This window comes from Kryptolebias marmoratus, linkage group LG1 (genome assembly GCF_001649575.2).
Source record: "Kryptolebias marmoratus isolate JLee-2015 linkage group LG1, ASM164957v2, whole genome shotgun sequence".
NCBI classification, from domain to species: domain Eukaryota; kingdom Metazoa; phylum Chordata; class Actinopteri; order Cyprinodontiformes; family Rivulidae; genus Kryptolebias; species Kryptolebias marmoratus.
Genome location: NC_051430.1, coordinates 28444330 through 28456192, shown reverse-complemented (window position 1 = coordinate 28456192; position 11863 = coordinate 28444330). Strand labels below are relative to the sequence as shown.

Genomic DNA, 11863 nt, shown 5'->3' with positions numbered 1-11863 from the left:
CTTGTGTTTTTACTCCGATCTCCTCGGGCCAAAAAAACCCGGACTAAACCCGGTTAAGTTAAACCTTCTTCGGCTTTTAGAGGCGGTAAGCAGAAAAAGCAGCACCGGCAGTAATATAAAGTCATATATAATGTATTAAAGAGGCCGAGTACTTCGCCTGTTTAATATTTGATGAACTTCTTGATGATATAGTTTCAGATAACTGCTTCCAATCCTTTTTCTTGAGTGCTCGGAGAACTTTCTCCACCGCAGAGACGTCTGTAATGGAGTAAAAGTAATTTGTGACACAAACTGTTAATTTAGACTGGCATTTCTTAAAATTAGATAAGAAGAAACGTCAAGATGCATTTTCACCTGTGAGTGCTGAGTTTTATCCAACCACGTCTGCAGATTTTCTGCTATTTTAGCCATTTATTCACAGAAATGTTCAGCTCATTCAGGAGACAGCTGCTCTGATTTTTGTAACTTTTTTATATTTCTTAAAAAATGTAACTTTATATGCAAACATAAAACAGATCTCCTCAGTTCCTTCTGTTTGAAACCTGCTTCAGTAAACTGGCTCTTTTTGCTTTTAGCTACTTTTAGCCAACAACGTTCTCTTTTGAAACCTGCAGTTTTTGTCTTCTTATACTACTTTTCAGCTCGCCGTTGCTACATTTTAGCTCTCAGCTGTCCTTTTGCCACTTTTGGTTTGCAGCTAGTGTTTTGCTTATTTTAGCTTTAATAACTAAAGTTTGATTTTCTTCAGCGATGACGCTACAGTTCTGCAGAAGATGCACTGTCTCTTGTCTGTAAAATGAATTTGACAAAACAAAGATGGCAGATTAAACAACTCTGTGTTCTCGTTTTCAGCTGAAGGCGACGGCAGTTTTAGCTCGTGTTTGTTTGCACCGTTAGCAAAACATCTCATGACCCACTGAACTGGTTTTAATGAAACTTTCAGACAGTTTTTATTGGTTTGACACGTTTTGGACTCCCTGATAAACGGCTGAAACTCTGCCAGCTTTACAAACGTTCAGCTGAAGTTCGGTGTGGTAGTAGCTGATAGTCAGTCACACCGAGCTTTAACGGATGACAACATTTCTCCAGATGGTTTTAATCGAACGCTCTGGCGGGCGATGCGACTTGCGGACATTTCGCCGACGCCCCCCCCCCACGCGAACGTCACGCTCCAGGACAGAAACACGACAACTCTCCTGAGCAAAAACTTTTTTTCTTTTATTTCTCGTTGAAAGGATCTCGGTAGAATATTACAGCAGAACACACATGACTGAAACAGCTGCCATTTCACGTAACACAGTACAAGAAGAAGGATGTAGTTCAATCTCATGTGTCATCTTATATATATATATATTCATATCAATAGAAAAGAAAGAAAAAAAAACTATTGCTCCCAGGTGTTTTTTCATATGGCATTTCTCTGCTGTGTTGAAGTGGGTAAAGTAAAATCCAACGAGGTTTACACACCAAAAGGAAGTGGGACAATGAGAAGTGACATTTCCCCAAAAGCACGGGAACGCTGTGGCTTTTTATTATTATTATTAGGCTGAGAGGTAAACTTTCTTTTGTCTATTGCAACACAGAAATAAAACTTGAAACAGCTCTAAAAAAAAAAAGAAAATGGATAAATACCATCGTACAGCAATCAGAGTATGCAGAAAGAAAAGAAGACTGAGGCAGCGCTGCGTGAGAGCAGGCGTGCAAAAACCCAAAAAATGATCCAACTTTTTAAAAAGGAGCGCTGAAGTTTGGATGCTGATGGTTGCAGGAGTTGACGTTTGTGTCGTATGGCAACTGATGGAGAGCCAGTTCATGACAGAACGCGGAAAAAGCTGTGGACTGAAAGAAGGAGACAACCTGAAGCTCTAAAGTGACCAGGAGTGCTGAGTGTTTTGCCGACTTCAGTGAAGTTGCCTCTAAAAATTGCTATAAGATACTGCGTAATCAATTTGTTGTACTCTTTTTAATTTCCTCTAAGAAATATTAAAAAAAAAATATTAGGAAAAAAGCAGGTATGAAATATCACCCTGGACAGTTGCATCCAAGTTTAGTGTTTTAAATAAGCCACTTTAGGTGGCATTATCTAATAAATGTCTTGTATTAAAGACATATTTCAATATATTTCTTTTTAAAAATAATTCTATCTATATTGGATTTTTTTTTTTAGTTAGTAAATCTCTTCCAGTATACATATATATCTTTTAGATACAACACCCCATTGTGGGTTTTTCTTTTCCAAAAGCACCTATTATTGTTTTTTGTTGTTACAATCAGACTGAATACTGCTTCAGTCGTAAATGGTCTGAGTTCAAGATTCAAGGATCCAAATGACGCACCCTAAAGAAGTCAACGAGGGTATCCTTGAGGTCGTAGCTCAAGCCCAGCAATATTAAGCTTTAACTTGGAAAGTTGTGACCGGCGCGGTCGGCCTACGCTCGGCCCGGTATCTCAGGAGACGTCATCAGTTGCCACGGACGACTCAAGCGGAGCGGCCCGGAGGACGAGGCACGGGTGACGCTGATACGCCCCAGAATGTAGACGGGAGGTTTTTGTTTTCAGCCCTGAGACACAACAAGCCGTACGTGAGCGGGCCTCACCGCACCTCGGCTGCTGGAGCAGGAGGCGAGCACCTGAGGGATGCTCGGGAGGGGAGGAGGAGGAGGAGAGGGAGGGTTCATTTGGACTCATTTGGATTGTGCAGCAAATCCAAATGAGTCATGTGCTTGTAACAGACAACCTTACTGGACCCTGCTGGGCTGGGAGGATGTCCTGAAAATGCCAAGGATGCTTCTCCCCCCTCCGCCTCCCCAACGCCACGAAGCCGAGGCCGAGTCTCCGGGTCTGTCTGGACAAGCCGTTAGTTACAGGTCACTTTAGACAAAACACAAACAGCCTTGGGTGAGCGATGCCGGCATTCTTCCTCACACGTCCACTCTCTGCAGCTGCTGGTTGGAGGCGCGTCATGCGTCTCTTCAGAGGTCACCACACACAGACTACAGGTCAGCACTGAGCGAGCTCTCGCCATCGGATATCGAACAGGAAAAGGTTACCTACTGCGGCGTCCGCCAAACTTAAAGGTACTCATTGCAATGTCACAAAAAAAAAAAAAAAATCATAAAGGAAGAATCTAACCTTTTTATCCATGGTTAACGAGTTTGTTTACCTAATAAAACAGCCGAGGTGACGGCGGTTTGTTGAGCTGAACAAGCAAAATAAAAGTGCTTTGTTTACACTGAGCGTGGACCCGCATTTCAGAATTGCATATCTGGAAAACTACCTTTTTTTGTTTAAATTGCAAAATTTAATACAGTTCAGGATAAGCTTTTTACTAACAGTTTGCAATGAGCACCTTTAACGTCCAGGGCTACATGTGAGGTTATCAAATGGACAATCTATATATGTGTTTATATAGCTAGATATATTAAATATTTACGTTTTTTATTTTAAATCAGTGGGGAATCTCATACAGAGGCTGACTGCTGCAGTCTGCACTGTTATCTATAACATCCACCTAAACTTTAGAACAATTCTCTTACATAAACAGTAATTTCTCAGTCAAATATACTTTTTTTTTTTACTCCTCTGTTTTAGCATTTTATAGTTCGCTTCGTCATGCACAAAAATCCTCTCTCCGTCTATTTTTTCTCTCTTTTTTAAAATTTTGCTTCTCTGCAGACTTTATCAGCTTAATGAGAAAGAAGCCACCTCTCCCTGTGCATCAATCGTCGTCCACGTCGTCCCCCTCGGACTCCTCTTCGGTCCTCCGCTCGTACATCTTGTCCCGGTGCCGCTCCTGGATCTCCTTCATCTCCTCGGCGTAGCGGCTGAACGCGCCCCCGAACTTGCTCCACGCCTTGAAGGGGATCGTTATAGAGTTTCTGTAGCTGGGTTTCACCTCGCTCACCCGCAGGAACACGCCGTACTTGTTGGAGCCGACGTCGAAGAAGAAGCGCTTGGAGTCCACCATGATCGACGTGCCCTCCGGAAGTTCGCTGTAGCCCCCGGCCCCTCCGCCGCCGGCCAGCTCCTCCTCGGCTCCCCCGTAGTCGTCTATCAGCTTGGCCAAGGCGTCGCGGAACTCTATCAAGCCTTGGGCCGGGAGTGCGATGGTTTGGCCGGACTGCAGGCCGGCCCCGGGGATGCCGCCCACCCCGACGCCAAACCCAGGGCCTCGGTTGACGGTCTGCCGGATCCGGAGGAACCGACCCCGCTGGTTCTCCTTCAGGTCGAGGTAGTATTTTCGGTTCTCGCGCACCAGAAACTCGCTCTTCAAGGCCCGTCTAGGCCCGGTGTCATCGCCACCGGATGACTGAGCAATCTGCTCCGGGGTGCTAGGCCCCAGTTGGGCGTAGTGCTCTATAAAATCCCCCAGATAGTCGCGGAACTCGGCCGCAACTGACATGGAGAGGGTCAAGCGACTTTTCGAGCCCCCGGCGCCGACTTCGGCGATCTTGATGAACCGGCCTTTGGCGTTCTGCTTCACATCCAGGTAGAAGCGTTTGTTCTGAATGTCCAGCCGCTTGGAGGCCAGCTCCTGGGTCTCCGACTCCCGCTGGTAATGCTGAAACCCGCCACTTCCTCCCCCACCGCCGCCGCTGCTACCGCCGCGCTCACTACCACTGTCCCCATCCGCCATCTTCACCACCAGCAGCCCGTTTCTCTGCGTGTCTTTGACCCCCAACCCCTCCCCTCCTCTCCGCTCACCAGCGAAGGATACCGGACGCTGCACGCTGGGCTCTGATTGGCTGACTTGGCTGCCAGTCATACTATCAGTTAGAGAGCTTGCGTTTTCATTAGTCCATTCTTCTGCCTGTTACAAAAAGCGCCACCTTTTAGATGACGTTTGAGTAGATTTTATTTACAATCCATAACATTTCTGGGAGGATTAAATTTCACGTTTTAACGCACAACTGCCAAATAGTTCCTCGTTGGTTGGATTTACGAATAGCATAGGATTTCTCTAAAGACGTCGTTACAAAACCGTTTATGTTTAAAAGCGCTGCAAGTCTGCTTTTTTTCTTAAAATTTAAATCTTAATTTTAACTCCATGTATGCATTTTTTACATTTTGGAGATAAATGTCCGAGGAAAGACGCTCCACAAGACCAGAGTCCCGCCTACTTGTCGGTTTCGTGCGCAAAAGACAGGCGCCGTGATCTTCGGGTGGGGGATGGGTGACCGTTCTGCACGCCGCTCTCCGATTGGTCGGACGAGAGATTCGAAGCAGCAACGCTTCCCCCGATTGGTTGGCCGGACTCCCACGAGGGGTCGCATGCAAAAGATTTGCGAAAGGGTTTATTGTTTCTTTGCTTTCGGGAGCTGAAAATTGTTTGCTATCCACTCAGTTCTACAATCAAATAACGAGACGAGAGAAAAGATGGTACGTAGCCTCAGATCGTTGCTGGGGTGTATTTTTTTCACGGATGTCGGGACGAATTTTTCATGTCGTGACGGACGCGCAGCTGTAGAAAGTGCTGTTTTGAATTAGAGCGGAGCTATTTCGATTAGAATGTATGTGGTCAGAAAGCTGTTGCTAAAAGGGCTAGCTGTCAGCTAGCTTAGCTTAGCGCGTTAGCATGATCGCTAACGTTACCTTGGGAAGTCTGGAGTTTTATAGCCGATGGTTAAAGGTGGCATTGGGCAATCATTGCGGTGTGGTTCTTCGGGTGTTCCCTTTTTGGTAGTAGCCGAGTGTTCCCTCGGAAACTCGGGCTTTGATTCATAAAAAAGGTACTTCTTGACGCTACACGACGGGGCTGGTTAGCATGCTAATGCCCGTTTCTTTGGCTTAACGGTCGGCGAGATGTGAGCAGTTGGCCGCGGTTTTGTTTCTGAATGACACTGTTTTAGGGGAAAATTGGTTTAAATGTTAGGTTTAGTGTCGCCAGCACGGCGACTGGAAACTTTTTTTTTTTAGTGATTTGTGAATGAAAACTTGAAACTGTCCCTGAAGGCGGCGCGTCTGTTTCGGTTGACGCGGTTTTTTTTTTTTAGTTTTATTCGTTGGCTTGACAGCTTTACGTGTTTATTTTTGTCTCGATCGGTTGTTTTATGTGTTGTTTCCTGACCTGTTAATTAATTAATTCCAATCATGGTGTGTCATTCACAGAAACCTGCAGCTGCCGCCTTGAGTTTGTTTTATTTGTTCTTGGCGGGAAAGCGGCGGCTATTTACCGGGCCAAGAAAACACGTTTTCTTTGGAAAAAATAAAAGTTTCTACCTTTTTATTTAAACATTTTAATGACAAATGCGTTGATCCCCTACGCAAAATAACTGCATAATCTCACCAATCCCTGCCAGTTTCAATTTTTTAAATTTTTTAGATCGTCTTTAAAAGTGGAATTTCGTGGTAAACTCGTTTGTTTACAGTTTTTTTAGTTGCTTTTAAGAAGTAAACAATCAGTTAATGTTCTGCTATTGTGACAAAAAGCCCATCATGGAGATAGGGAATCAGAGTAATCTTGAACTTGACACGTTACAGATGTTTTCTTTATTTATATCTTTAATATATAACTCTTTCTACATTCTAATAAGAAATATTCCGCAAAGTGATTACAGCTATAATCAGAAAACAAAAGATTAAAACTAGTCCCTTAATTGTAAAAACAAAGCGATTTTAAAGTGGGTCGAAAATGGTGCGGATGATAAAGAAATCTGGACTTTATTAGTGAAGAATGTTTTTTTTGTTTGTTTCTCGTTAAAACTGTTCTGTCGTCTCTTCACGCAGGCTGGTGGCAAGGCAGGAAAAGACAGCGGGAAAGCCAAGGCGAAGGCAGTGTCGCGCTCCCAGAGGGCTGGGCTGCAGGTAAATGCCATCAGATCCTCGCTTGGCAGTTTGTGGCTTCGGCCGCGATCGTCACCGGGAGATTTTTTTCTGTAGCTTTGGTTTGTTTGAATCACAGACTCTTGTTTCCTGACAGTTCCCGGTGGGTCGTATCCACAGACACTTGAAGACTCGCACGACCAGCCACGGTCGCGTCGGAGCAACGGCAGCTGTTTACAGCGCCGCCATCCTCGAGTACCTCACCGCTGAAGTAAGCCCTCCCAGCAACATTTCTAGACCTTCCTGCGCTCTCCTCTAAATCCACTAAACCTTTTGTTTTCCGATCAGGTACTAGAGTTGGCAGGGAACGCCTCTAAAGACTTGAAGGTGAAGCGTATCACTCCCCGTCACTTGCAGCTGGCGATCCGTGGTGACGAGGAGTTGGATTCGCTCATTAAGGCGACGATTGCCGGCGGAGGTGAGTTTACAGCCGGCAGCGCTTCTTTTTCACGCTTCATTCCTGCTACACAATTAATCTCACTGGTTTGTGGTTTGTCCTCCGCAGGTGTCATTCCCCACATCCACAAATCCCTCATCGGGAAGAAGGGCCAGCAGAAAACTGCGTAGACGCCGCGTCAACCACAAATTTCGGGGCTTGGGCTTTGTTCGGACCAGGAGTTCACATTTGTTCTTTTCTATTATTAATATTATAGCAAACGAAGAGTGATTGTTAGCCTTTGTGTTGTTATATTTTTTCCCCCGTAATTAGAGAAAAGTACAGAAAATCCCTTAACAGCAGAAACCCTTTTTTATGTCATTGTAGACCGTTTGACTGGGGAGCTCATTATTACTGAAGTGATGACAGTGAATTTGTTTGATTGGCCTGGGAATATGTGATGTTTTATACTGAAAAATTGTTAAAAACCATTTTTTATATAAAAAAAAAAATCTTGTTTGTGGTTATTTTCCTGAAGTTACGATATTTACTATAACAGGTTTTTAATGAGAGGCTGGTTTTTTTGGACAATTGGTAAAAGCAGCTAAATGTGAGATCACGTGTTTTCCTTTTACTGTAAGAGTTTGAACTGCACAAGGACAGGTTGGATTTTTTTTATTTACGGCAAAATATCAATGAACACGTACTGTTTTCAATCTGCTACAGTGTTTTGTGTGAATGTTTACAGCGTTTTATTAAAAAAAGAACATGTTAAGACTTGAATCCACACATTGACAGGTGTGATCCTCAGCTGCTGAGACGTGGATCTCGCAGTATTTTCCTCACTGTGCAACAACTGTCCTGCCTTTTCTTTAACCAGACGTGACCAAGAGGTGCAGCCAAATTTAGGCAAAGATCTGGATCACATCCGAACTTTCTTTAAAATAAAATAAATAAAAAAAACAACAATTACCTGCATTGTCTAAATGCATTGGCAGGCTGAACTGTCCTTGTCCTTCGCATTTTTTTAACAAGTTGGTGCATTTTTCTAAAAGTTACGTTTTCGGGGTAATGACTGCATATTTTATCTTTTAATAAATACCCTTGACTTGTCCTTGGCTTCGTCTCAAAGATATATTTTATTTTTGTTGCATGTGCAGTACTTAGATTGTTAAACATTAAATGGACAAAATGCCAAGAAGGTTTTTACATTTTATAGGGTTCATTTGGTATTCAAAAGCTTATGAAAATATTAATTTATGAACTGCTTTAGAGCACATTTAGAATATATAAATATATTTAAATGAAGCTGTTAAAAACCTATTTTTTTTAACAGCTGTTATACCACATGATTCCAACAGGGGGAGCCAGAGGCTTAAACAGTTAAACCAATTTTAAAAAGTCTTGTTTTTAAAACCTAAAAGTGAAATATGCAAAGATTAATGCTGAACAAGTAAAATCTGGGAGGAATAACCTGCCACCTTTTATGTCGGAGTTTTAACCAAAATAATTTTATGTTTTAGGCAATTTGGTCAAACCTTGAAAACTAATTTCAGGCAATATTGCAAGATGTTAGCGTGTGCGTTGGGTATGACTCTCAGCTACTACCACGTCAGATTTTAGCTCAGCGTCTGTGGAACAGACTGAGTTGTTTATTCACATCAAATGATAATTTCCTGAATGTTTTATTAAAATCTACCCAATGATTTGTTAGATATTTTGCTAACAGACATACATGGTTCTCTAATCAGGATGGCAATGAGTCATTCAGGTTTCAACTCATTTCTTTAAGGAAGGTAAGACATTCAGTTCTAGCTGCTGCTTTCTGGCTGACCTTTGACCTCTAAGTTTGCAGCAGTCCACTTCCTGTCCTGCAGGAGGCTGAGGACAGTTTGACGTAGAGGCGCTATGACACTAAGCAGGACAGAAAATGCTTCACGCTGACTGCAACCGTCCGGGCTCACGGGTGCGAACAAGGCCAGCCTGGACGTTTGCTGCAACTAAATCACGGGGCCTGTTCCCAGCGTCTGAGCCTCAAGGCTGAAACATCCCAGTTGTTCACTTCCAGTTTTTCCTTTTGCTTTATTTATGTGGTCTGCTGTGATTCTTGCCGAAGGTCGGAGCTGCTTTCGGCTGCTGCTTTCGGCTGCTGCTGTTCCAAGGATCAATGTTGCAAGACTTTAATTCCAACTAAATATGGTTTTCAAGGTCCAAGCTCAGTCGATATCTCAGGGAAAGAAAGGTTGAAGGCCGTGTGAACATTCAGTTGCCAGGAATGTATTTCTTTTAATTAATTAATCAATTTTATTACCAAAAACACAAACAAACAAACAAACAGTAAAAATAAAAAATGCTGCTGAGGTGGAACTACAGGTAAGACTGTAAATTTTCAAAATACTTTTGTTTTGTCCTTTTTTGTTTTTTTCTGAAAAGAAGATGGCAAACTTACTTTGGCACCATAGAAGAAGAAAAATGCAGACTTTCAATTTAACTTTATTAAACTAAAATTAAAGCTCGACAAACTTGACATTAATTCACATTTTTAGATTTTTCTCCCCTTTCCTGCCGCTGTTGTTGAATATTCCCGTGTTTTGTTACCTGCCTGCGTGTTAATCCCCCTTGTAAGCTTCTGTTTTACATTTTTATAAATAACCTGAACCCGAATGGCTGCTTGAGCTCACTTCCTGCTGTGGAAAGAAGCAACACAACTCCAGAAGCACACAAAGATAAAGTTACAGAAACAATGAAAATTCACTCAACGTAACACAGAAATAAATAATGCAAATTTTGTTTTGGTTCATTTTTAATTTAGAAATTATGCTGCTGAAAAAATAATCACAAATTACAGTTTTATAGATATTTATGTTGTTTTTTTTCTTTAATGTCTTTTTTAATAATGAATGAATAATAAATGTTTGTTTTTGTGTGTAAAATCTGGTTGTTCAGGTTTGTAAAAATCTTACTTTTGTAGTTTTATTTAAAAGCTCGATCTTCCTCCTGCACCTCTTCCAAAAAGTCTAATCGTCCTGTCATGACCTTTAACCTCTGACCTGCTAGATGGAGCTCATTTCTCTGAGCATTGCACGGTCTGACCTTGGGGTGAGGCAAGGTTGGATTCAGTTTTCTGCGCACAACTTTCCCACTGTGTTTTTGTCCACTTGAGGTTAAATTTAAGTTATTTTAAAACACAGAAAAGACCAGATCGCGATACAGAAAGCCTTCGAGCTGAAAGAGGAATTTATTTTTTATGTGGCTGTGTTTATTTACCTCTTTAACATTTATGTGACAACTTAATTCTTTAGGGCTTCACTGAATCCCATCACCCAGATAAACAAGGTGCTTAAAAACCATTTATGGTGGATTTTAAACGCACAGCTGAAAGTGAAAGGGCAACTATGATTTTATCTGTGCGTGCACTTCTTTGTCTTTAGCAAATATATGTAATGAACCACTGAATGGATTTGAATAAAACTATCAGGATTTAATTATAAGATGTACGCCAACAGCTAATTAACGTTTGGAGTCAACCCAATTTAAAATGGCCACCTTATTAAATCCAAACACTTACAGATATTGAGCCAAACTTTGGTGTGGTAGTAGCTGAGAGTCAGTCATTTCCTCTCATCAGATCACACATCATGTTATTTTCGAGGTTTGATCAAAACGGCTACAACTCCAAAAACTCTGGCATGAAAAGCGGTGGGTGATGTATATTCTTTTAAGTAATGCTAGCCTTTAATTTCTTTTTTTTTTTTTAAATAAATGCAACAATAAGTCTTTGTATGTTTCCCTCCTTTGTTCTCAGCTCATTATTTCCTTCGCAGCCCCGCTGACTGAATTGTGATAAAACGTCTTTTTTCTGAGCTGAAAACGATGCAGAGATGATTGATGAGACACTGGAGGAACAATCAGCTCCGAGGGTGACAGAAACACAAAACTGTCCTGTTAGAAATATTCTCTGCCACCTCTGAAGTTTTGTTTACTCGTGTCTGACTCAGAGGTTTAATGACTCTGAAATGATGAAGGATGCAGCTTCAGATTGTTGGTGGTTTACAGAGAAAAAATTATTCCAGGACTGACCTTTGCAGGAAGTTCACGGAAACATCCTGAGGCACAGCTGGTCTTTTCTTAACTTAGAAAGACTAAAACATCTGAGTCATGCCGATTTGAAATCACGTTTTGTCCAATTATCAGCCTCTCACGAGCGGGTTTCTAGATTTAAGCATCAAATCAGCGTCAGACTGTATTTGTTTTCTGAGTATCTGATAGGTTTTCTCTGAAAAACTGGTAAAATTAGCATCAGCAGGATAAAGCTTTTTAGCCTTAAAGCCTGGATTCAGGCGCAGAGCTTTGAACTCATCACTTTAGTTGGAGGTGTTTGTCAAACTTTAAAATAGTGTGGTCTGGATCTGAACCCAAATAAAGTCCGTTCTGGATTCAAATCAGCTGTTTGAATCGACAGGCGGATTGGTGCAGCGTCTGCAGTGAAGCGGGCGCTGTACCGCTCTGTCGTGGTGAAGAGAGCTGAGCCAAAAGGCGAAGCTCTCGATTTACCGGTCGATCTACGTTCCTACCCTCATCTATGGTCACGAGCTTTGGGTAGTGACCGAAAGAACGAGATCGTGAATACAAGCGGCTGAAATGAGTTTCCTCCGCAGGGTGTCT

General features: G+C 42.3%; 2 protein-coding genes across 2 annotated transcripts; one reads left to right on the top strand and one right to left on the bottom strand.

Annotated features, from left to right (window-relative positions):
* Positions 1 to 1194: 1194 nt before the first annotated feature.
* Positions 1195 to 4664, bottom strand: LOC108242800 (transcriptional activator protein Pur-beta). Its single transcript, XM_017427873.3, has one exon. It carries the CDS (start codon positions 4634 to 4636, stop codon positions 3719 to 3721), a length of 918 nt encoding a protein of 305 aa, XP_017283362.2. The 5' UTR covers positions 4637 to 4664; the 3' UTR covers positions 1195 to 3718.
* A 567-nt stretch (positions 4665 to 5231) lies between these two features.
* LOC108242801 (histone H2A.V) lies at positions 5232 to 8317 on the top strand. The gene is made up of 5 exons (XM_017427875.3): positions 5232 to 5379; positions 6727 to 6804; positions 6920 to 7033; positions 7111 to 7240; positions 7328 to 8317. Exons 1-5 carry the CDS (start codon positions 5377 to 5379, stop codon positions 7387 to 7389), a joined length of 387 nt encoding a protein of 128 aa, XP_017283364.1. The 5' UTR covers positions 5232 to 5376; the 3' UTR covers positions 7390 to 8317.
* Positions 8318 to 11863: the final 3546 nt, after the last annotated feature.

Bases quoted from the DNA above. Each gene is read 5' to 3' on its own strand.
- LOC108242801 (XM_017427875.3), top strand. The intron at 6,805-6,919 runs GTAAATGCCATC...GTTTCCTGACAG, and splicing joins CCCAGAGGGCTGGGCTGCAG to TTCCCGGTGGGTCGTATCCA. The intron at 7,034-7,110 runs GTAAGCCCTCCC...TTTTCCGATCAG, and splicing joins TCGAGTACCTCACCGCTGAA to GTACTAGAGTTGGCAGGGAA.
- LOC108242800 (XM_017427873.3), bottom strand. From the start codon at position 4,636: ATGGCGGATGGGGACAGTGGTAGTGAGCGCGGCGGTAGCAGCGGCGGC.